The sequence below is a fragment of the Diplotaxodon limnothrissa genome, linkage group LG16 (assembly GCF_057381915.1).
Source record: "Diplotaxodon limnothrissa isolate DT_005_m linkage group LG16, D_limnothrissa_male_GT1.1, whole genome shotgun sequence".
NCBI lineage: Eukaryota > Metazoa > Chordata > Actinopteri > Cichliformes > Cichlidae > Diplotaxodon > Diplotaxodon limnothrissa.
Genome location: NC_140611.1, coordinates 19,389,744 through 19,415,860, shown reverse-complemented (window position 1 = coordinate 19,415,860; position 26,117 = coordinate 19,389,744). Strand labels below are relative to the sequence as shown.

Here is a 26,117-nt window from a genome sequence, read left to right as displayed (position 1 = left end):
CCTGAACAGTCTGTTAGCAACCAAGGCAACAAACACAAATACATGTTCTTAAACAGGTCAAGGATTTTTGCTGTCAACTGGTAAGTGCCATCAGTCTCTATGGCTGTGTGACTCGGGCCTTATTCACTTGACCCTACATTGTCGCACGAACAAAACAGCAGATGTAACATGATTTGGAAAATGTCACTAGCCAGTAGTTTGCATTCTTTCATGACCTGTGTGATGCGCACAATGCTTGTCTTCTACCCCAACCCCTGACACCTTTCTGCTGTTTTGTAGTCCAAACCTGACGTAGTCCTATTCTTTGAGGGGGAAAAAGAAAGTTGCTTTGTTTTGTTTTTTTTTGTTTTGATTGACTAAATAATTACAGATTACCCAGCTTAGACTAGCTTTGATGTAAATTGCTTAACACTGTATCAGTGTGATAATAGAAAATGCATGGTATTAGAGAAAAAGAAAAGATTATATAAAGCACTGACATTGTCACTTTACTCCTAGAAAACAGTTATTTGAAGTGCGTTCCCAGCAACCCCTGAGAAGGAGGCTGTTTGCTAAGAGTGAGTCAGCACTGAGGCGAGCGCCTCCATCTCAGTAATGAGCCGGTGACAGTCGGTGACCTTGCCCCTGTCGCCCGGAGCTCTGTGGTCCACCGTCATGCGTTGAAACGCACAGTTAACAAAAACTCATCTCAAGATAAACTCCGTAGAGCAATTCTTTATGTGGAATGCCAATTTTGTCTGCTTGTCCTCTGAAAACGTCCGCTCTCAGCTCCCAGTTTGACACCCAGTTATAGTAATAATACATGTGTTAACTGTCCAGCATACATGACAAGTCGTGCAATACCCAATTACTGAGAAAACTCTTGATGTACAGCATGTACTCTCTGTTGTCTGGTTTCCATGCATCAGATTCACTGTTTGAAAGCCTATTTCATCCCAAATGTGTTACGAGAATATTTTGAATTAAACACTCTTTCCATACACTGTACCCATTTTAGTCTTGATTTTACTTTGGCTCAGTCTTAAAAACGTGTTCATTTATATGTTCAGTCATTGTTTGACTCATTTTACCGCAGATTCCTGCATCAGTGCAGTGTGCCATGAAGGCACTCGGCTTGTGGCACTGCTTACGTGTTTCCTGAGATCTGGTTCAGGTGAGTTTGGTCAATCAAGTGCAATGACAATATGGTCAGCAAACCATTTGGTGGCAGTTTAGGCACTGTGGGATGATAAGACCTGTTTGAAAGGGAAATCAGCATCTACGTACAGCTGGAAACATGAAGTGCTTTCCAATCTCCTTTTTGATGGCTGCATCGATTTTCATCCACTTTGTTTTATCACGTTCAACCAACACCAGCAGATGACCTGGAAACTTCACACTGGACTTTATAAACACTTTATAAACACTTGTTTTCAGAATGCTTCTGTACGTGCAGCTATCAAACAACATATCCAATAAAGAGCTCAACATCGTAACAGGTTTAATTCTGTGGCCTTAAGGTCACCTAGAAAGTGGAAAAATATCCCCATAGCTGGGTCTGGGTGCAGTTTCCCCCTCCAGGGGCAAGGGTACCTAGACCCGGGGCTTAGAGTACGCTTGGGGAGTGTGATTGTGTGTACAGTGTCTATTTATGTCTGTCTCCACGTTGGGTGATTGCTGAGTAATTGCATATGAGAGCATGAGGGTGGGAATGGATGTTTGTATCTGTGTGTGCCTGTTTGTTTGTGTCTTTATGTCAGGTTGGGTATCAGACGCCACCTCTCTGGGGACATCTCAGGCCCTCCAAGGTATGGAAGCCTATCTCCCCTCACCACTCCCCCTGCCAGTGGCCGACGCCCGCAGACATCGGGCGGTTCTTTGTGTCCGGGGATGGGCGTCCAGGTACGCACCGGCTCACTCCTTGTGGCTGCTTGTCGGAGCCTGGAGCCTGGGGCTCGCTCGGACCTCTTCGGGGGTGGGGTGCCCTCAGCCTGGGGCTTGGTCACTCTGGCACAGCTGGCTGCCGGCGGAGCTCACGAGCACGTCACTGCAACCCCCCCTGGCTTCTGCTTCGTGACTGGTGAGTGACCCCTCATTTGGGGCTCTCCTCAGCTCTTTCCGGGATAGTAGAACGGTTGCCCCTCCGTTGGTCTTCCTTGGTCTCGTGTGCTCTGAGGGCCTCTGGATGTCTGGAGCCTGGATCTCCTCCATACCTGCTTCATGCCCAGGAGGACGGGGCTATGGCTCCCCACACCCTCTAGGAGATCATTACATGAAGGAACCTTTTAAATACAAGCGCGCTCACAGGTGTACACACAGGTGCTCACAGACACAAGCTACACCCTTTTTAGCTCCTACCTCAAAGCACACTGTGCAGTGTCGATCCTACGTGCCGCACAATACAGGGAGTGCAGAATTATTAGGCAAATGAGTATTTTGTCCACATCATCCTCTTCATGCATGTTGTCTTACTCCAAGCTGTATAGGCTCGAAAGCCTACTACCAATTAAGCATATTAAGTGATGTGCATCTCTGTAATGAGAAGGGGTGTGGTCTAATGACATCAACACCCTATATCAGGTGTGCATAATTATTAGGCAACGTCCTTTCCTTTGGCAAAATGGGTCAAAAGAAGGACTTGACAGGCTCAGAAAATTCAAAAATAGTGAGATATCTTGCAGAGGGATGCAGCAGTCTCAAAATTGCAAAGCTTCTGAAGCGTGATCATCGAACAATCAAGCGTTTCATTCAAAATAGTCAACAGGGTCGCAAGAAGCGTGTGGAAAAACCAAGGTGCAAAATAACTGCCCATGAACTGAGAAAAGTCAAGCGTGCAGCTGCCAAGATGCCACTTGTCACCAGTTTGGCCATATTTCAGAGCTGCAACATCACTGGAGTGCCCAAAAGCACAAGGTGTGCAATACTCAGAGACATGGCCAAGGTAAGAAAGGCTGAAAGACGACCACCACTGAACAAGACACACAAGCTGAAACGTCAAGACTGGGCCAAGAAATATCTCAAGACTGGTTTTTCTAAGGTTTTATGGACTGATGAAATGAGAGTGAGTCTTGATGGGCCCGTGGCTGGATTGGTAAAGGGCAGAGAGCTCCAGTCCGACTCAGACGCCAGCAAGGTGGAGGTGGAGTACTGGTTTGGGCTGGTATCATCAAAGATGAGCTTGTGGGGCCTTTTCGGGTTGAGGATGGAGTCAAGCTCAACTCCCAGTCCTACTGCCAGTTTCTGGAAGACACCTTCTTCAAGCAGTGGTACAGGAAGAAGTCTGCATCCTTCAAGAAAAACATGATTTTCATGCAGGACAATGCTCCATCACACGCGTCCAAGTACTCCACAGCGTGGCTGGCAAGAAAGGGTATAAAAGAAGAAAAACTAATGACATGGCCTCCTTGTTCACCTGATCTGAACCCCATTGAGAACCTGTGGTCCATCATCAAATGTGAGATTTACAAGGAGGGAAAACAGTACACCTCTCTGAACAGTGTCTGGGAGGCTGTGGTTGCTGCTGCACGCAATGTTGATGGTGAACAGATCAAAACACTGACAGAATCCATGGATGAAAGGCTTTTGAGTGTCCTTGCAAAGAAAGGTGGCTATATTGGTCGCTGATTTGTTTTTGTTTTGTTTTTGAATGTCAGAAATGTATATTTGTGAATGTGGAGATGTTATATTGGTTTCACTGGTAAAAATAAATAATTGAAATGGCTATATATTTGTTTTTTGTTAAGTTGCCTAATAATTATGCACAGTAATAGTCACCTGCACACACAGATATCCCCCTAAAATAGCTAAAACTAAAAACAAACTAAAAACTACTTCCAAAAACATTCAGCTTTGATATTAATGAGTTTTTTGGGTTCATTGAGAACATGGTTGTTGTTCAATAATAAAATTATTCCTCAAAAATACAACTTGCCTAATAATTCTGCACTCCCTGTAATATTCAATATTTTGTATTTACTGTTATATTCACATAGATGATGTTTATTATATTGCTCTTTTTTTTTTGCTTGTTTTCTCTTTATTCTTTCTCAACCGGTGATCCAGGTGATTGATATGTATTTTTTTTGTCTGTTTGTTTTGTTTTTTGCCCTTTATCACTGTTTTTCTTTCCCTCTTTCTTTTTTCTCTTTTCTTTCCCCCAGTCATGTCTGTCCCATGTGTAGCAAGTGAAAATAATATAAAATAAATAATAAAAGCAAAAAAAAAGGAAAAATATCCCCATAGTTTAAATTTTTAATGTTCAGGCTAGCCAACACCAGGAGATGTCGGGGAAACCACAATCATTATATTGCAGAAACATCCCACGGGACTCGTTAACACCTTGGATTCGCTGTGTCTCCACTCTTCCACCAGAATTTAATTTCTAAAATTTGATTTCTAAAAAGAAAAGCAAAATGTGATTTCATCTGAAAAGAGGACTTTGGATCACTGAGGAACAGTCCAGGTAAGACGCTTTCTGATGTCTGTGGTTCAGGACTGACTTAATATTAGGAATGAGACATTTGTAGCTTCTTTCCTAAAGATGTGTTTGTGTGTCGTGGCTCTTGATACAATGACATCATCCTCAGTCAGTTCTTGAATAAACTTTTCTTGATGATCTTCTCAAAACTGCCGTCATCCCTGTTGCTTGTGCACCTTTTCCCTTCCAGTATTCTGTTTATGTTTTGATGGATGATGAAAAAAAAACATCTGGGTAACTGGAGTCAACAACATGATTGTGGCTGATTGTACTGAAGATGCAAAGTATTCATACTGTTTAAATTGTATTTCACTCAAACTGAAATAAATATACTAATAATCTGAATATTTTGTTTTGTTTTTTCATAAGCTATGAGGCATATTCATGAAAATTTAAATGTCAAGTTCAGGAATCATCTAACTGAAGACCTTCAAAGGTCATAAATATGCCAGACTAGGATGTGTGATTCTCTGCATGCTTCCACATCTTTCCTTTTCCCAAAGAAAACCAGTGGACCATTGAGCTGTAGGACTATTAACCAGATGTCAAACAAAGAGCTAAACATCATAGCATGCCCTTATTGGCTCTTATAAAAAATTTTTTTCCCATATTTAAAATGCAGTGTTGCAAAAACAGTCCTGGAACCAGAATTTGTCTGCTGCACATCCTTTTTTGGAACAACCTAGTAAGTGATACTGAACACAAAACGAAGCTGAGGATTGTTAAGGCATAAAATTCAAAACAAGAATACATTAAATATTCAAGGTTTTCCTCAGATTACTCAATTAAACATAAGGTTTAAATGTTTTGCAAATCACTGCATTCAGTGGGGTTTTTTTAAGTTGTGGAAGGAAGTTTTTTTGCTTCAAGGACAATTTGTATTTTAGGAAAATATTTAGTACTGACTTATCGAGTTCTCCTGTGAATCATTTGCCCTCTTAACTTTCTCTCTTTACTTGTCCTCGGGCACTTTTGCAGACTGCTTCCTCACACTGACGCACACAGGAGCACATCCTTCGCACTAGACATATTTAATCAGTGTTTGCAAATTCAGACACAGATGCACTGCATGTACAGAGTACATCCTTATTGGGAAAGGTGCGACATAAATATTAGGTGAAAGGTCTTCCAGTTCATACAGTAAAAAGACTTTTTTTTTTACAAAGTAGTAAGACAATTATTCTGCTTTGAAAATAATAATAATAATAATAGAACAAATAAAATACAGACAAGACACAGGAATCAGTATGACTGTAATGCACTGTGTGATTAGCACCATGACTGACATCCAAACTTTTGACACACACACACAAACAAACAGACATGCTCGCGCACACAGGATACAGGGCAGATTTGGTTCAGGTAGGAACGTGTGACATGTGGATGGAAATGGGAGATCCGAGTCTTTTCTGCTGTGACGAAGGAGGGAAAGCTCAAAGATGGCTGACAGTCCATGGAAGTGTACTCGGCGTTTTATGACTGGCAGGTCTGGCCCGCCTCCTGCTGTACCAGCATCTCGTCTTTGCGGAGGGGGAAAGTGTCGATGGTGGTGAATAATTCAGCCGCTGTGATTGGAAACGGGTAGCGTTGTTTGTCTATGCCCTGCTTGTCTACCAGCACCATTTGGAAAGACCTTTGAGGAATCTGGAGCAGTAACCTAAGAAATGCATTCAGTTCAATGAGCAGGAGCGAGCAAAAGTCACACATGCTGAAGTTAACAGAGGTGGGTGTGTTTGCATGTTAGTACCTGAGCTGCAGGGCCAGTCCTGGAGAAAGCAGGTTGTGTCGAATCCGGCCGACTTGTGCCGGGTAAGTCCCGACCAGCTCGATTACTGTCACATGTCTCAAGTCCAGGCCACACTGAGCTTGCTGTTCTCACAGGACACAGACACACAGATCCATCAGTTTTATGTTTTTGATTACGTTCAGCGCCACTCGAAAACAATGCTGTCTCTGTGCATGTGTTTTCCACATGTACGTATGACTACACTGTTTTAGACTGTGACTAATTTGGAGCCAATCTTGGCTCTGTTTCAAGTTAAGAGCTTGATCTGGAATCTCAAATCCGCAGCACACTAGAGAAAGCAGAACTGGGAGACATCGTGTGTCCAACAAGTATACACACTGGATTTTTGTTCATGAAGAGAGGGGGAAATTTTAATCCAGTGGAAACCCCACTCCTGTCCTTATTGCATGAACAGGAATTCAAACAATCCGGCAGGCTGTTGATGTTGCTCAGCAGGTTAAAGTTAACAAAAATAGATTTTAAATGAGACATTTTCCAATAACTGAAAAAAAACAATGTGCCTACAGTGCTGTGCAAAAGTCTTGAGCCACCTCTTAGGTCCAACAATTTATTTAAATGTCCGGGCTTCTTGAAGGACTCCCAAAGCTTTTCTTTGGATGTTTTGTGCCTCTTGTTCCGTTTTCTGTCAAGATGATCCCACACTGCTTCGGTAATCTTGAGATCCGGGCTCTGGGGAGGCCAATCCATGTCTGATAATGTTCTATTGTGTGTGTTTTTTTTCTATCCAGGTATGATTTTATTGCATTAGCAGGGTTCACTGCCATGCTGAAAAATGAAGCTATTGGCAATCAGACTCTTTCCAGATGGTACCCCTAACTACATGGTGGATTAAAATCTGAAAGCACTTTTTCTGCATTCCTATTTGTCCTTACTTCTCTTTGCTCTTTTCTCAGACGGCTCATTTTTTCTGGTTTTGATTAAGTAATATTGTAGAGTCCTTACCTTCCAATATAATACTCCATGAGGTGACTGCTGCTGTGAATTGGCACTTTGTAAGTAAAACCTAACTGAATAACTGTTGCAAGCATATTAATAAACAATTTATTGTAATATTGATATTTCGACTCATCCATTTATATAAACGCACGAATGCTACAGGATCCCTGCGTACGTGGGTTATACATCTGTGAATGTACAGGGGGATTTTTGTCAGTGTTTCGAATGATGTTCAGGTGATAGAGAACTTGTACAGCACTGCAGTTTGCTACTTATTTAGTATTAATATACTAAGGTAAGTATTAGAACAGTGTCTACACATGTGCTTATCTTGCTATTAAAATGTGAAACTATCTGAGCTAATTATTAGCCCTTTATTTATCCAGGTAAAAAATCTAATTGAGATTAAAATTCTCATTTCCAAGAGACGCCTGACATCATGGCTAATCTGCTATGTTATTATGAAAGCATACAGTTTAGTACATTTACGCTAATTTACAGCTACACTGACACTCCTTTTGCTTTTTAAGCTGTGAAGTTGTGGCACACAACACAGATAGATTTGGACAGACTTCACTGAGCCCTGAGGGGAAAATCTCTCCACAGTTTGCATAAAAACTCATTTCAAGTTAGATCTGCCTACTCCACACAGCCCAAACTTTCTGACAGTTCCTTTGTCTGCTACTGCAGCAAGATGATTTTTAAAGTGTTTGCAGTGAATAAATAACCATACTGATGGGTCAGTTGTGTAATTGTGTAAAATTATCACCATTTTCCCAAATAAGGTGAAAATGAACTGTTTTTTCCTTCACTTTCAAACTAACTGTAGAAATTCCTGATAACCAGTCGACAGACTGCAGGACCGATCAGTCATCTTGTTCACAAACTGACACCGGTTTATCTTTCAGCTGATATCCGAGTCACTTTGAAAGGTCAGGCATTTAAAAACAGCTCTGACTTAATGCTGTCTGATGATGTGGGAAAGCATCCACCCCAGAATAGCCTTATCAGAGCCAGTGTCACTATCATTTATTCACTGCCGTGACATTTCGTGTTCATCACCACAACACCCTCTCTCCTATTTATTTATGTCACCACTTTTACCCACTTAGGTGGCAAATCGGGCGAAAAACCCCCCCACAAACACACTGAGGCTGTCTTTGTGTGCATCATCACAGAGGACGCAAGACGCTCCGGCGTTGACTTCCACCCCTCCATCTCAGTCGACTCACATTCAGCTCATTAACTGAGAGTCGTGCCTCACCTGCAAGTTAGTCATCTGGAAGCGGTAATTATGATTGGCAGCCGTTGGCGCGGAGATAACGAGGAGCCTTCGCTTCTCATAGAACTGGTCCAGCAGCGCAGCAGCCGTACGCACTCCCACGTTGATGTTCATGGCTGTGACGACATTGAACGGACAATTTAAAGTGATGAGACAAGGCGTGACACACACGCTACAAAGAAAAGGGTGCTATTACAACACATTATTTCTGTGAGATGTTTCATCATTGATTGTTTTTGGCTGCTCAGGTGATAAAATCAAATTAATGGCTCACGGTCTTTGACCCTTGTTTTCGATTATAATCCTTACCTTTTAATGGTCCTTTGTGTTTCTGGAGGGTTTTCCTCGTTTTCTGTGCCTCCTATGTTTCCTCTTTCTGCTTTTCATCGTTTGTCTGTGTGTTTGTTTCTGAAAGTCAGTTCCTCCTGTGGCTGTCTCGCCTTTGTTCCTTTCCCTGCCTTCATTATTGTCTTGACTGAGTCCATCCCTGCCTTATCCCTCTCCCTGGTGTGAGCATTTAGTCTGTGTCCTCTGACCCACAGTCCTAACCCTGTTGTTGTCCCATCACCCTCATGTTTTTTAGTCGCTCTTGATTTCTCCAGCTGGCTCACTGCTTTCTTTTAGTCTCTTTGCGATTGGATTTTATTTCTGTATTGATTCTCGTGCCACAATGCGCATCACTTTTTACGTTTGGTAAACAATAAAAGCACTTTTTATATTTATTCTGCGTTCCAGTCTGTCTCTGTAGGTCCAACTTATGAGTTTCATTGGAAATGTGACAGAACCGAGTCGAACACATGACTTTTGTTATTCAACTGTTGCACTTTTTCTGTCTTCTTGAACATTTAATGGAGGACCGTCCAGTATTGATCTGTCCAATCGATCGGTAAGAGGCGCCATATTGTCCTCATTTTGGATTCTCATATAAAACCAGAAAAGGTTACAGGAACTATATGAAAAAAGAAAATGCACTCCAATATCTCTGCATTAAGCAGGATCCCTCTGAGTTTCTGTAGTCAAAAAATGACCTCCACCTCTGTTTTGATTACATTCAATGGTGAAGAAACCCACTTACATAAATATCAGGCCATATAATATTTAACAGGACAGAATTTCGATTTTAAAACGTCATATTGGGCTAATAAGTAAGCAGATTTTGTAAATGAATGCAAACTAAATTCTCTAAAGTCCTTGAGCTCTCTATTGAGTAATGTCCAAGGCTCATGGTTTCAGTTTCTGTGATCATTCACCTTTTCAGACTTCAGGATTCCCTCTCATACTGCAATATTTCTACAATTAATTTAATCATCAGCAATTTCAGCTACTTGTAAAAACTCCCAGCAGGTTACAGGACAACAAAGTGTCTCTCTTACTGACTTGTTGCACGAGCAAGCTTTTTCCTCTGGAGATTTCATCCCAAAAAGCAAAACTAAACAGTGAAAATGAGGCTTTTAGGGAAGCTAGATAAAAGCTAGTGGTATATATATTTTTTAATTGCCAATTTAAATTGTATTTTATTATTTTAAGTTGTATCATATCGACAAAAAAACTTTAAAGTCACTGTATATTGAACCTTCTCTTTAATGAAGTAGAGATTCGCTGCATTTCAGCCAGATGGGGGAAAAAACTGCCAGACAAAGCAGCCAAAATGACGGCAAGACACAAAAACATTTTGACAGCCAAACCATATGAAAAACAGACAAACTGAGTAGAAAAAAAAACCACCTAATGAAAACCACTGCATATGATTCAAATGGTTGGAAGTGAAGCGTTTATACTCACAAAAACATAAAGAGACATAAAACAGAAACCCACTGGAGAAGATGTGAGCAGTGAGATGAAAACTACTTGCATGTGTGTTGGTTGTTACTACAGATTTTGTCTTTTTAATAAATCCTGAAGTACACAATGTCTACTTATAAATACAGGCTAAGCACATGACACAGTGATGGTAAAACGAGTAAGAAAGGTCTATGTCTATGTTTATCCTTCCATTTCTGAATGACTTAAACTAATACAATTATTAAATGAAGATTGTCATGTCTGTACGAGAACAGCTTGTATGGCTTGAACAGGATGCAGTACTTACGTGCACAGGTTGTGTCTGAGCCCGACCAGGTGAGTCCATACTGACACACTCTGGCAGCGCTGCCCCGTAGCTCGGAGCCGCCGGTGCAGGTGAATTCACAGGTGGCTCCGTAGTTGTCTTTGTCACTGTCACACTTCATGTAACCGTTGTCCGGAGGAAAGAGAGGGCTGCAGCGACGCACTGTTCACAAAAAGAGACGGTAAGATTCTGGAGAATTAGCTTTTTACAAGCCTGATTAACTCTTGCCTAATAGATATTTGCCATATTAGTCTGTATCATATGTTCAGACTTGGCTTATGCATAAACCGTTGTGCTAAAGGGGAAAATAAAAGCTGGAGTTGCATTCAGGTAACTGCCACAGTACTGTGCAAAGGTCTTGAGCTGCCCCTAGTTTCTATTTTGCTTCCAAGCAGCCAGTCTTGTCATTTTTTTTAAAAAGGGATCTTTGGAGATTACATTTTCAGAAAAACGAATCATTCAAGCATAAATAAGGTACCTTACTCAAGGAATGAACCAGTGTTTAGTCCCCTCATAATAAATTGTATCTTTAGCCACTTTGATATGGCTATTTTATCACCACCAAGGTTTTTAGCAGAACCTCTGGCATATCTAGACATGAAAAAAAAAATCTGAGGAAACTAGACAAGAAGAATAAGCAGTCCTAAAAAATGCTATCTACAGCAGATAGACATTATGGGCATTAAAATTCAAGCAAAGATCTGAAACAGAACCAGAGAGATGGATGTATGTAGGTGGATATATACTGTATTTCCATATATTTTTGCACATGTTTATTTTTGCAATAAATCACTGCACTTATTTTGCATTATACTGCAAGACTTTTGCACACATATTCTGTATGTACCGTACATCTGTTCTGTCTTGATCTAACACGTTTAACACGCATCCTAGCAAATATTGCATTGCATAATGTTAGTCTACCAATTAAATATATATTTCTATAATCTTTGGAGACTTCTTGGAGATAACCCCCTGAAAAAGTGTGTGACCAAAAACCCTGTTCCAGACAAACGATCAAAATCTTATCCTCTGCTTTTAGAGGCTCACCTCGCACTCTGACAGTGAAGCGGCAGGACCCTTTGTTCCCAGCCCGATCAAACACAGTGTAAGACATTTTATGGAGCCCCTCTGGGAAGTTGGATTTTGAGGGCTTTCCTTTAAGGATAACACTGGGGGGGGGAAACAAAAAACACATTCTCAGTTTTAATCTTTCAACTTGCTCTTGGGGGCTTAACAAGGAAGCAGAAAAGCAACTGACTCTGTGAGGATGCCGTCTGCAGTGTCAACACCCTCTGGTGTGTCCCAAGTCACCCTCGCTGTCAGCTTTCCAGGTTCTGCCCACTTATCCTTCACATTTGGACACTTGATTTTTGGAGGATCAATATCTACAGGAAATTAAAAAAAACAAACAAAAAAACTTGTCAAATCTTGTCATCACTGTAACTCTTGCAACATAAAGTTATACGGTGCATCCTCCTAAACCAAATCTAGCCTAGATGAAAGACATGCTTGAAGTACATGAAAGCCATCTAAAAAATCTTTTAAAGCAATACAAAAAGTAGGATGACTGCAGAGACAAAGATGAATCTTGTGAGGAAAGTGTCCTCACAGATTCAGGTGATGACACTGTCACTGGCTTTAGTTCTGTGACACTATGACACTATGTACAGGTCACAAAGCTGAAAGCCATTTTTAGTTCAGATTGGCGCAAAGAAATGAAACACATTACACACTGGTGACGGTCAAAGTCTGCGTATGTGTCTCTGAGTATAACACACAGAGTTCTAACTTCGCCAAACACTGTATCAGGACAAATAGTAATAGAGATGTATAAGTGAGAGCTGGAGCTGACGGTGTGCCTCTGGCAGCTAATTACTTGTTAGCAGCTTAGAGGCTTCAGTCCTCTGTGGGAGATCAAACTGTACACAAAAGAACAACAACAACAACAACAATGCAAACAGTCTTACCAACACAGCTGGGCACTCCTGCACTCCACACCGCGTTGTAGCGGCACGTTGCCGTCTTCTGGCCCTTCAGAGTGAATCCGGGTGAGCAGAAGAACTCACAGCGAGAGTTGAAGTAAGAGCCGTCTGAGCACTTGTAGCCACCATTAATGGGCATATCCAGCTTAGGACAACGGATCTCTGAAAGCAGGGTGAGCTCATTGTCATTGTGGTGCTTGCATGAGGGTTTCATTGCAACAGATGCATTTAAATACTTATACACACACACACTCATGTCTCAGGAGGTGGCAAAGCCTTCAGCTGCCAGACTCCTCTCCTATGGAACGAGCTCCCAGATCAGACTCAGGATGTAGACGCTCTTTCCACAGTTAATGTTTGGTTTGAAACTTTGCTTCTGCTGCAGGTTTTTGATCCACAAACTTCTTTTGAGTCTGGTTCTCCTGGTTAATGTCTTCCTGTTAAAAAAGGGAGTTTTTTCTCCTAACTGTCACTCACATTGTAGCATCTTTACCTTACAGCGTTGAGTACACTGAACTTGTGAATTGGACCAGTATAAATTAAACTGAACCGAGTTGCTGACGTTTGCATGCATATGCAAATTCCTAAGGAGACAAGTGGCACACAAAAGTATAAAAAAAAAATCCAACAAACTACATCCCCTAAAGAAGACTGTGATATGTGGTTCAAAGCATATAAAATTTCTACTTCTAGAATCAGGAATGAGCTCTAATCACGCAGGAATCACTTTGACGTGATGCTTTAATGTGCAGCTACAAGCTATCTGGCTGCACTCAGAAACAAAATCTCTCTAGAACAGTCAGTACGGTCTCATTTGCTAAATTTGGGCCGTCCACAAAGCGTGCCTGTGGTCATTTTGGATGACGGCTCTGTTAATAAGATTTGAAGGCTTATAGACAGCTTTGGTTTCTGCAGTTTTTCTGCTGATTGGCAGCTCTGTGGAAGGTTCTGGCTCCAAACAGCGGCATCTCTGGGTTCCCAGTTTGATGATATCCCACCTCCCTTCATCCATTTTGATAAGCATGGCTATAATGCGTGTGTTGAATACATGCATGCATTTAAACAGTGAGAAACACAATGTGTGCGCATGTTCAAGTGGACTTTCTCACCTCGGCAGGCGTAGTTAGAGGACCAGTGTTTGCTCGCCATGCACACCACCTCTGAGCTCTGAGCTTCATATCCCTGCTTGCAGCGGATTTTACACCGTGTCCCCATCACGTTCCTGTAGTGCTCTCCTCTGGGTGTGCGACAGCTCACGTCACCATGTTTAATTTTAATGGGTGCGCACCACGGGGTTCCTAAAAAACAGCAGAACGAGGCACTGACCTTTTCTTCATCGTTTTATCTCATGTCTTTATGGTGTGGCCTTGAGTGACAGACGCTCAGTAACAAGCACTTACCTGTGATCATAGAAGCTTAGAGAGAGACTTCCACTGCCAGAGTGAAAGAACAAAAACCCACCCATCACCTTGAGTACAGGCAGATACAGTGGATTTCTTATTACCTTTTCAGTGACTTCCATTATCCAACAGTCTCATGAGGCAAAGGAGATAGTCTCACTCGAGTAAAAGACTGATAATAATGTGTGTAGAGAGCACTTAAGTTTTTGTGTGTGCGCGTGGTTTCAGAGCGTGAAAGGCACCACACCAAATACAGTCTTTATTAAGAATGCAGCTCTTTTTTATCCTTATCCTTAACTGATTTAGGAATCAAAGTTTATGGTACCCTGGATCCATTATCATCTTTCCCTGATTAGGACTGTTCCTGATGCTGATAAGGATGACCAGGGAAAGTTAAAGTCTCGAAAAATAGTGCCTTAATTAAAGGAAGAGTTTGACTTTCTTGGAGATCTTAGAGAAGACAGTTAAGAAGTCTATTTCAGGTTTTCATATGGAGCTACAGTACTGTGCAAAAGTCTTGAGCCAACTATTATTTCTTTGTATTATGTTTCAAAAGCAGTCTTGAGCAATTTGTCTTTGAACACTGGCTGCTTTTTCACTCATTTTCAGTCCAGTCCTTATACCTGACCATTTCAGATGTATGTTTTTTGTTTGTTTGTTTGTTTGTTTGTTTGTTTTGTTAAGCCACTTAAGACTGACCTATAAATTATTCAAACATAGAAAGGGCACCAAAAGCAAGGAATGAACCGGTGCTATGTCTACACATAACAGACAACTTAGCAAAACCATTTTTTTGTTTCTTTAGGCACTTTGTTAATAGCAGCCTGTCATAAAAACACATAATTTGTTTCCATTTCTTTGGTTGAATTGACAAGAAATGCCAAAGATAGCACATCTTGACAGGCATAAAATAGTAATTTTGTCCCAAGAACGTGACTCGCAAAGAGCTATTAGCTGAAAACTTGGCATATTTCTAGGCACTGTGTGCAGTGTGTCCTTAAAGACAGTAAGGACCCAGTGCACATGGTGTGAAGGAAAAAATAAGGAAGTGGCAAAACAATCTACAGCAGATGAACTGTATCTGAAAGTCATGTCCTGAAGAACTAGGAGAAAATACAGCAAAAACCTGTGGGAAAAACATCAGGTAAGTGAGTCGTGACTGGTCCTTTGGGCCAAAGTTGAATCATCATCAAAATGTACAGAGGAGGTCAGGAGAGAGGTACAGCAGTGAATGTCTACATCTGTAAAACTATGGCGTTATTTTTGTGCCACTATTCTGAGCGCACGTAAAAATAAATTGCAGGTACAAGTGTTGCATTTTGAGGAGAAATTTATTATTGAGCAAAGAAAAGCTAAATTTGAGTGAACAAAATTCATTGCTGCGTGCAAAAAATGTATTTCAGTGTTTGCTATTATCCATACACACGCACACAATAGCAGCCCCTGTCGCTCAGTTTTTGCACTTGCGCTCGCTCGCAATGTGTTGCTCGCGCTCTCAACATTTCGGAGCAGCATTTTGGCAGTCGTGTTGGAGATCGTGTCTGTCTTATTTATCAGTCATGTATTGGCCTCCCCAATACATGACTGGACCTCAATGGCAGTGTGGGATTATCTAGACTGAAAACAGAACAAAAGGCAGCCAACATCCAAATAAGAGCTTTGAATGTCCTTCAAGAAGAAAGTATATCTAAGTGATTTCAGGCTGTGCTGAAGAATAAAGGTGGTCGTACCAAATATCGATTTTTAAACTTGTTTGAATTGTACAAACTCAGTTTTTGCCTCATATATTTTCCATGTATGTTTACATATGTTTCAATCATTCATTACATCCATTTTCCATTTTTCTAGCAAAGTATAAGGAATTGAGGAATTACTACTACAAGACTTTTTGCACAGTGCTGCACTTTCAGTGACTCCGCATAAGCTAAACTCTGCAGACTGAATTCAGTGTTCACTTCTGATAGATTCGTTTATTAAAGAGACTGAATCAATCTTCTAATCTTCTCAACAAACTTAAAGTAAGAAAGAAAGTATTTCTTTAAAAAAAAAAATCAAACTATTCCTTTGAGATCTTTGCTTGAAATTGCACATTTCAACTCGCTTCCTCACAGAGTGGATAGCTGCCCATCTCTGTGATGCTTGTGTAAAATTTCTTGAATGTTGCCAAATTTAAGGGGCCACAAGGTTCTTATTCCAATACAGGAAAATCAAAATCTGCAGTTTATTTCCTGCTGGCTCTAGTTGAACATTGAGCCTGCAGACCACCACAAACACACAGAGGAGAATACACACAAGCTCAGGCTTACTTCCAGGTGGAGTCAAAATGAGTTTTCATTACACAGCAAACCACCCTTGCTCCTTCTCTCTGTGCTGGTGTGTGTGTTGGCAAAACTTCCACAGCCAACGAGTAAGAGAAAATATTATATCTGAGCTTTTACACGAGGGGAGAGTGCGGTTTGGCCGGGATGATAATGTTCCGTGTGTACCACTTCATTAGGTACACATTGCTGTGTATTCGGCCTTCAGAATTACTTTAATTCTTCATGGCAGAGATTCAACAAGGTGCTGGAGACATTCCTCAGAGATTTTGATCCATATTGACATGATAGCCTCACACATGCATGATGAGAATCTCCCATTCTACCACATCCCAAAGCTGCTCTTTTGGTTTGTGGAGGCCATTTGAGTAGTAGTTACGCCACCAACAGTAGCATGAACCACTGATACATTACAGGATGGATCCATGCTTCCGTGTGGCTTACACCATCTGAATGTTACAACAGAAATTGAGACTCATCAGACCAGGCAACATTTTTTCAATCCGCTTCCTGTTTTCTGAGAGGAATGGCATCTTCTGCTGCTGTAGCCCAGCTGCTCTTATGCATGCCTTATTTATAATGAGTGGTTTCCATTTTTGCCCAGGAAACTGAATATTTTCTCTTTTTTCGATCACTCTCTGTAAACCCTAGAGATGGTTGTCTAGAGAAAAGCCCAGTAGATCATCAGTTTCTGAAATCTTCAACAATACCCAACAACCACGCTACATTTAAAGTCACTTAAATCCCTTTTCTTCCCCATTCAGATGCTCAGTTTGAACTTCAGGGGGTCATGTTTACCATGTTTAGATTCACTGAGTTCCACCCATATGATTGCATTATTGCACAGCTGAATAGGTGTATCTAACAAAGTGGCTGGTGAGTGTACTTTCTTAACTATAGTGCATTAATTGTCTACTTCTAATGTAAAAACGTCTTGAATTCAAATGCGAGTTAAGTTTAAACTGATCCTGTATGTCTGCGTGCATGCTGTGGCAGTGACAAACCAAGTGTCGTTACCTCTATAGGTATGAGAATACCAGTCCTCGTCGTCTCCGTAGGCGTACCGTCCTGACCCTGGGGGTAAAAGAAAGCAAGAAAAAAGCAACTAATACAATGAAGAGCTACGTTTATGTTGGGCAATGTTTGAAAGCTTTGTCCTGAGCTGACCTGCAGGGCTTTTATCCGCCCTGCAAAACAGCACCAAGAACAGCCTAAAAGTATTGCTCAACTTCATCTAATCCAGATACCACGGGTGGGAGTAATCAGAATCCACTGGACAGAACACATGCAAGAAGAATAAGTAAGTCCCAAAAGATCTCTGTTTTCCAGTTGGCTTGGAAAAACGAATCTTTTTAACACAGGGATACACTCTGTGATCCTCATTTGAAACGTTTTGCTACAAAACAGCTCCTAAACATATACCCACCATAGCCATCGATATTGTGTCATCTTTAGCAGTGACACATTACTGAGAAAACATGAAAAAAAAAGCTGAAATGTGACACATCATTGAGAGGCACTCACAGCCAATCTGTGAGGAGCCAGGGGGATTCATCTAGGAAAGAGGATGAAGGGATAGGGAAGATAGAGCAGGCCTGGAGCTAATAAAGCTGAGAGGAAATGAGTAAGGATGGGGTTAAAGAAGCAGGAATAAAACTGGCTCAGAGACGTTATGAAGCCCGGCGTGAATGTGTTCTCTGTTCAGGGTCCACAAAGGAGGAGTGTTCAGACCTCCTTCAGCACCGTATATCGGCCACATGTCAGTCAATGAGCCCAAGATAAAAATCACCAGTAGCTACCACTCCTTCTTCCTCAGCGTGGTTTTTCTGTCAGTCTAACAAATGCTGTCTGGGCGAAAATGCTGCAAGTCATATAGCACACAGTTACACACATGCACACACACAACAAGCTTTGAGGTTTCAGCATTCAGATCACACAGCATCGACTGCACAGAGCAAACCCACATACTGAGTGAGTCAGATTTAGCTGTCTAATGGGAAAACTTAAGTGTCTGCTTCTTAATGGGGCGAGGGAGAGAGGAAAGAAAGTTATGGAAAACCAATTACAGGTGTGTCTGTGTGTCTCTGTGTGTGTGTTTCAGCATTATAGTGAACACTAGTTAGAACCACATACACCGTCAAAGTTATCAGCTCTGAAGGAATTTGCAGCAACTGCAAACAAACAGGATGTGATCATTTACACTGTGATGCAACTGGCACTCATAACCCTATTTTTGTGCTTTTTATGGGTAGACTTAAAGATACGTTCATTTATAGAGAATTTGAAGGACTTGTGCATTTGTTAACGTTATCTAACTGATTAGAACCTCGCTGTTTACTAGATTACTAGTTCAGTTTGCAAGACATGCAAAAAACGTGTTTTTACGACTATCAGTTAAAATGTAATTGCTGTGAATCAAAAGGTAGGAAAAGCAGTGCATTTGACACCGTTGCTAGAGCTGTGTTTACAAAAAGAAATAAAAATCATCACTGGATCCTTTTTCACTTTTACTGTGGAGTAATGTACCAAGATGGAGCAGTTACAGTGAGAAATTGCTTGCACTTTGCATAACAAGAAATCTGCTAATTAAATGTTGGGAAAAAAGCAATTATTCACAGACTTATTTATTAAAACAGGTTGTTTTTTCACCAGTTATTAGAAAAGTAGCTGCCTAAGGGGTGCCAGGAGAAAGCCTCTTCTCTAAAAAGAACATGGCAGCACAGCTTAGTTTTGTAAAGCTGCACAAAGAAAAAGACTTCTGGAACAGTGTCAGCTGGACAGTTAAGACCAAAGTTAAGATGTTTGGCCTTAATCCACTGAGCCACGTTTAGTGGATCCATCCACGCGTTTGTGTTGTTTATGCCAAACTCTGATCCATGCAGAGCTGAGTGATTCCCTTTGGGTTTCCTAACACACATAAACAGGCTTTAATACAATAATCTTACTCATCTTTAACACCTTTTTTAAAAAATTGAGTTCCCATTCCTTCTGCAGTTTTAACATTAGTGAGCTAATTTATTCAGTCACCCTTTATCTTCCTGAGTTTTACTTCATTTAATCCATTTTGTTCTAAATTGTGTTTTTTGGTAACTGCAGTGTGAGAGTTTCAAAGCTTGTGACATAAATAAAGTGCATTCTATCGTATTCTATAAAAATGTGATCACTGTTTTACAGCCACTCATTTTTCACTGGCTGCATGTTATCAGAATGGGTCAGTGTGTCTGACATGATCACTGAAGTTGTTGTAATAACACAGTTTGCCTTACTAAAACCACAGACAATATAAAAGATAGATGTAGCTTCATAGTCGGAAAAGTGAAGCCACGAAGTGCCTTAAATTTGCATTCTTTATGTGGCCACCAGGGGGCAGTGCTTGTGGCTGCAAAAATGCTCCCTGTCCTATTGAACTGTGTGAACTTTTCTGCTGAGTTTATTCACCCAGTTGCTAATTTTGGTTCATACTGAATTAAAAAATAAAGTCTCCTTTCTAAATCTTGGTCATTCTATATTTTAGAAATGAGGATAATCTTGGGTATGTTCATTGGCTAATGATATGTGATTGGCAAGGTGTTAACAAGTGAGCATGCAGTTTCACAGTCATCCCGTCTCTGGACACAGGAGGGTAATGAGACACAGGTGAAACCAATAAGGACACAAGCGAAAGAAAAGCTAAAGACAAATGTGTATCTGAACTTTTACAGGAAATACCAGGAAAGGCTGGGAAACTTAAAACAAATGGATAAAATAACCTAAATAACTAAGAGGATGAAAATAAGTTAAAAGCTTCACAATAATCCAAAAACAACTAACAAATCATAAAAACAATGAGACCATGACAAGTCATGCACATCACTACTTTTCATAAGCTTAAGGTAAAAAAAAAAACATTTGCCTCACTGTGTAACTTATAACTCCTTATCATTCACAACTAAAACAGCCAACATGTGTAATAAAGATCAATAAAACAAACAGAAATGCTCCTCTCAGTATAAAAAAAACGCTTTATGTAACACTTTTGTAGCTTGGTGTTACCCAAGAGTGTGTTATGGTGTTTCTCATTCACCCATTCAGAAACACTCACACACCAAGGTGGTCACCTGCCACCAGGAGCGACCTTGGTTTAGGAACAGCCTCAGTCTAAGGACACCTCACCAAAAGCTGCATCTTTCAGCTATATTGGCTAAAAGAATAATAATTTTCTTTAAAATGGGATCAGATACAAAATCCATGATGAATGATAATCTCACCACCAGGTGAGGTACAACAGCCATAAATCTTAGTCGAGCCGATCAATAGCCTCTCCCCAAACTCAATTATTAATCTCTCTATAATTAAATAAGATGAAACGCTGTTGTGCCACACTGGCCTGCAGGGAACAAATATTTAATCCTTCCCACTCTCTAAAAATGCTTAGCACACATGTAACTTATTCATCCACTTTGTTTACACGCTGCAGAAACCAATTTGGGTCTTGGCTCTGTAATAAACAAAAGCAACTAAACAAAAGCATTGGAGCTCAGATATTCATCTTCAAAGAACAAATAACTTTTTCTTATATTGTTTACTTTTGGAGTAGACATCTTTTTTTATCTTTAGACAAACAAGCAGCCATGAAGGACGGAGGGCACACAAGGATGCTCAGAGCAGCGTGAACTCTCCCATCACTGATGTCTCCATCTGCAGCTCTCAACAGCTGCTGATACCTTTCTCACCCATAGGTGGGACAGATTTGATTGGATCACAGCAGCTACGCAGCTGGAATAAATGGACTGGGTCTGGCTTGTGCTTGTTGATGAGAGAGCTCCACATTCAAAGGATTTCAAAACAGGGATTGAGCGATCTGAGACTTTCCTTCATTTATATTTAACGAATCTGTCAACGCGATGAGGAGGGGATCGGCAGCCAGCATCATCTTCCTGTCCATCTCTCTTACTTCAAAGGAGTTGTCAGTGTTAACAGTGCAGGAACGGCAGGAGCTTGCCTTCCTGAGAAACCTCTGGGAGTGAATATGCTTTAAATTACAGAGCCTGATTCTCCAATTAGCTGTTCTCTGCAGGCCTGTAATACAAACCGTCATTATGTGGAAGAAGCTCTTTTCCGGTAAATGTGGAATCGTGGCTGCAGGCTACCAGAGGGGAAGAATAATAAATAAAATGCGCTGTCATTTCTGTAGAACTCAATTCAAAACGCCACGATTACAAACTTACATAATTCCCTTTTTTCTGCACTAATGACTTGTGTCTCACTTACACTCACGTCTGCTTTGCTTTTCTCATTACATCAGCAGTTTCTGACCCTGAGGAGCAAACTGCTCCGGGTTTCATCTCCATTACCTTACATAGAGGTACAGTGTTACACCCTACAACCCACCACAGCGAGTGAAAACCTATTAAGGAAAGTAAACTCGCCTAAGTGCTCTCAACTGATGACGCCTTGATGCATCTGGTTTGTGTGTCTCGTGTAAAAGCAAATACTTATATCCAGTAAAACCTCTGTAGGTACTAGCCAAGCAGGATGAAGCACTTCATCACCTGAGAGATACAAAATAACTACAAGCTGTTGGCAGCTGAGGTGTTTGACTCATTCAGTTAGTGTTCACCAGGTTCACTGCTAGAAACCAATCATTCCACACCGGGTCTTTATTTAGCATCTGTTTGTCCATTCGTAAAGCAGAGACAATCAATATTTCTGCATCAACAATGGGTCGGATGGACCCCAGGAAGGATAGTGAACACTAAGGGGAGATGTGGGGAACACTGCAGTTTCTCCTGTTTTAGTGTTTCAGTTCACTCAACATTTTCAGAGGAAGGCAACAATTTTTAGAGAAACATTTGATCAGCACCACACAGACACATGCCATTCAAATGGATGTATGCATCATGTATCTTCAGGATTCACAGTCCAAAATAATCTGCATTTATCTTAAAGTAACCATTGTTGCAGCCCTTCATTTCATCCACCTTCTCAGACAAGCTGTTGTCCCTCATAAACAGCAGAGCGATAGACCCATACATCGATATCCGGTGATTTAAAAACATAACAGAGTGATATTTAGACACACGAAACAGATTTCTCTAAAATTTCTCAAACATGTGTTTCTCTCGTCACTTCTTTACTCTTGATTTTAGGTTATTGGCTGTTATAAATGCTGATGCCATTATACTGACAAACAGCTAATACTGGCTCATATATCAGTCCAGCCAGTATTGCTCGGATTCTAATAACCACCAGGCTTGGATATCAGTTTAGTGGGAGAACTGTGTTCCTGAGATGACCTCATGAAAAGTTCGTGAGAGTTTGCAGACAAGACGGCATCTTCAGGGCAAACTATACTGACCACTGCGATCTGCTAGCAACGAAAGCAATCAAAAAGAGGTTTTTGTTGCAGCATCTTTGCAACCAATTTCACAGCCAAGAACCACTCAGGCACACTTCACCTTAGCGACTGGAGGTAGCCAAGGGCCCGTCTCACACTGCTTATTAACTTATAGATTGAACTTATTGAGTTCACTCTATTAATCCTTACAAATATGGTTTTAGTACATCATGGCCACAAGTGAATAATGAAGACTTCATTGAACATTTTGTAAATCCTCCTGCTGCTTTCTCTTTCAGCCACATGCAAACGCCTCTAATAACACTTCAGTCTAAAACTAGCTACCCATTAACCAGAAAGGCATTTGGAAAGTGCATCCTTCACCAAGGTCAATATCCCTGTATTGCAATGAAGAACGTGAACCAGATCCACCCTCAACTCAAATATTGTGGATCCTGGATGGTAAATTTAAGAAAATTCTAAAAAGCTCTAGCACTGACTGAGGAATTACTAGAGAGTTCTTGGTCTGGTCCTTGTGCATTGCTTTGTAATTATGCAGGTTGCTTTCAAGCAGACTTCCTCGATGATGGTACTTGCTGGCATTTCCTCAAACTACTCCCTTCATGAGGTGTATGACCCACATCAGTAAAACATACCCTCATGGAAAATGTGATCTGGCTGTGATTGAGTGACTACATGGCCGTACAAGTAAGCCCCCCCTCCCACACACACACACACACACACACACACACACACACACACACACACACAAAAGAGCCCGAAAGGAGCAAAAGCAACTGCACATCTCTAGATTTGACTCTGGTGCACTGCCAAACAACCCTGGCCATGCCTAACTAATAAAAGGCTTACTAACCAAAAGAAAAAAACACAAACAGAGCCCAGTAAAATAAACTCCTCATAATAGATGCAGGCGCATACACAAGAACAGACCAAAGTCCTGACTGTCGGCTCAATGAGCAGTTTTTAGTGTGTCAGTATGAATCTGCTCCACAGCTTGTGTTCATGTTTCAGCCTGTATGATCATACAGCAGCGGTGAGCCACTCTCAAACCATCTACAGGCACACAGCCACTGCAACTGACTGCACAAGCTGGGACACACACACACACGCACGCACACACAACACTTCATCCGGACGTACGCTTTGAAGTCATTCAGCTTCTCGCTGGAGGCTACAGGCTTTATGTTTCTGGATCTTGCACATCAACGGTGATTAGTTGCATTATGGAGTGACTGCTGTGTTGGACAACGTCTTGTTTCATTCATCCAAAGAAAAGCAGTTATTTTCCATGAAGGAACAGTGATAGAAAAGTTAACAGGGGCAGTAAACTCTTTCGAACTATATTAGAACAGAAACTCTTTCGTGTTAAGTAGTGTAAATAACTCCAAACACCCAAAGCCAAAATATGTGAAGGCCCTTTGTTTATTTTTATTCAAAGCTCTTAGTTATTGAGGTCTTTTCAGCCTCTTAGCGCGGTATCAAAGATTAAGAGGTGGAGGCATGAAGAAGCGAAAATTAAACTTTGAACGCAGATCAGCTGCGGGCCTGTGATTAGTGCCACCGACCGAGCTGTGCGCACAGAAACGTCCCCCACATGCACACTGCACTCCCCCCGCTCTCCACCCCCTCCACGTAAACACAGCCGCGGTTCACCAAACACCAGCAGCAGGGAGGACGAGAAACCTCAAACTCAGTTCAACTTACAGTCATCTCTAAGCCCCAAGCGCATAATTTAACTACACTTACCCTTCCACCAAGCCACTGGCACCGCCAGAGTCTGTCCATGTGGACTCTCTCTCAAGATAAGCTGCTCTACCATTTGATATTTCTTCTTTTCAGCACGGTTAAAAACGTCCGGAAGATGAATGAGAGGCTGTAAGTTGCTGTTTACCTTCATACCCGGAGCAGAAGCAGAGCTGGACAAACAGGAGCAGCAGCGGCCACATGTCCATGTCGGGACGCGGGACGGACGTTCCTCAACATGTGAAGGGGAGCCTGCAGGAAAGCTTCAGTGCATTCCTTCTTTCTAAAGGCCCGCCTCTTGCTCCAGAAACAAGGGAGGATTCTCTCCACACAGCCTGGCCCGACCACCGGCATGAGGGAGCCAGACAGGGAGGACAGTGCCAGGCTCAAGGCTAAACTGTGACCCAAGTGCATCAAATCAGCCCATTTTATTTTTATTCCTTTAACTTGTTTATTTACTGATATACTTTGTGTATTTTACTCAAGTGACTACTGTGCATATATTTATTTTATCTATCTTTAAAATACACGCAAAACTATCAGTTGTATAGATAGCTAAGTTTATTTGGCCCCTTAACGACATTTGATTGGAGCATTTTCCCTACACCAACATGGATACAACACATGCACATTTCATTGTGTGTTGCTCATATTTAGGTGATGGCTTGAGGAGCAAAATAAAGTTATAAAGTGGTGGATAGGTTTTATTTTGAGACTGAAGCCCGACACAATGTATAAGTCACAATATTTTGGTTTACCTGCAAATGTTCTGTCATCATGTTTGCCTCTCCACGTTTTGGTGCCCCTTGTAAGGTGTGAGGATTGGTCCAAATACCGATGGTATTGGATCAACACTAGCACGATACTTGATTTTGATCCTCTAAGTTCAGTAATTAATATATATTATTTTATTTATTTATTTTTTAAATAGTTTTATAGCTCATCTGCAACCCAGGTCTCTACAAAAAAAAGAAAGCATAAATTTGCAGTATCCCATCCCACCACTTTATTGGTGAAATAAGATTTAATGTCACCCCTGCACATTTCACACTTTTACAGCTTCGCTGCATCTCAGAAAAGTAAGTAAATGAGTACAGTTTTGTGCTATGTGCTATGCAGCACATTTCAAGACAAATATCACAAAGTGCTTCATAACAAAATACTAAAAACATGGAGTCCAAAAAAGTTACCTGCAAGCAACATTTTCAGCTCCTTTTTAAAAGAGACCACAGAACTCGGCTCAGTGGGAGAGAGTTTCAGAGTGTGTTGCAATAGCACTTTGTACAGAGTTTCAACATCTTTAACAGATTTTAGATTTCAGCCTAGTTTAAAATCAGATGGACACTTTTCAAAAGTGACAAGTATCAGCCAGTTGTACAACCAGTTTGTAATTCCAGTGAATCTTTTTAAAGTTTTTCCAGAAAAAATCATAAATCTTCAGAAAACTCAGAGCCTTTCTTGCCTTTTTTTAGCAAGTTGATTTAAAATGAAGATAAAAGTAGCCTCGCAGCAGTGTTTTTCACACACATCATCAAACAAGCTTTTATTAGAGTGTGAGTTCTTTAATCTATCACATTTAATGTGAGAAATGGAAGGGGGCTTTTATGCACACTTGGGTATATTTAATTTTATTTTACAAACATGTCCAAACTTCAAAATAATGAGGTCAGTAATCTCTGTGAGCCAAGAGTTCAGGCTTCAGACTGGCCAAACGCGTTTTGTTTTGTTTTTCACTTTTAACTCTGT

At 41.1% G+C, this 26,117-nt stretch overlaps 1 protein-coding gene across 1 annotated transcript; it reads right to left on the bottom strand.

Moving 5' to 3' along the window:
• Window positions 1–5,698: 5,698 nt before the first annotated feature.
• srpx (sushi-repeat containing protein X-linked) lies at window positions 5,699–24,598 on the bottom strand. The gene is made up of 10 exons (XM_085374163.1): window positions 24,520–24,598; window positions 17,309–17,365; window positions 13,683–13,871; window positions 12,559–12,735; window positions 11,850–11,976; window positions 11,639–11,760; window positions 10,571–10,750; window positions 8,464–8,597; window positions 6,204–6,325; window positions 5,699–6,113 (listed from the first exon to the last, which is right to left on the bottom strand). Exons 1-10 carry the CDS (start codon window positions 24,578–24,580, stop codon window positions 5,930–5,932), a joined length of 1,353 nt encoding a protein of 450 aa, XP_085230289.1. The 5' UTR covers window positions 24,581–24,598; the 3' UTR covers window positions 5,699–5,929.
• Window positions 24,599–26,117: the final 1,519 nt, after the last annotated feature.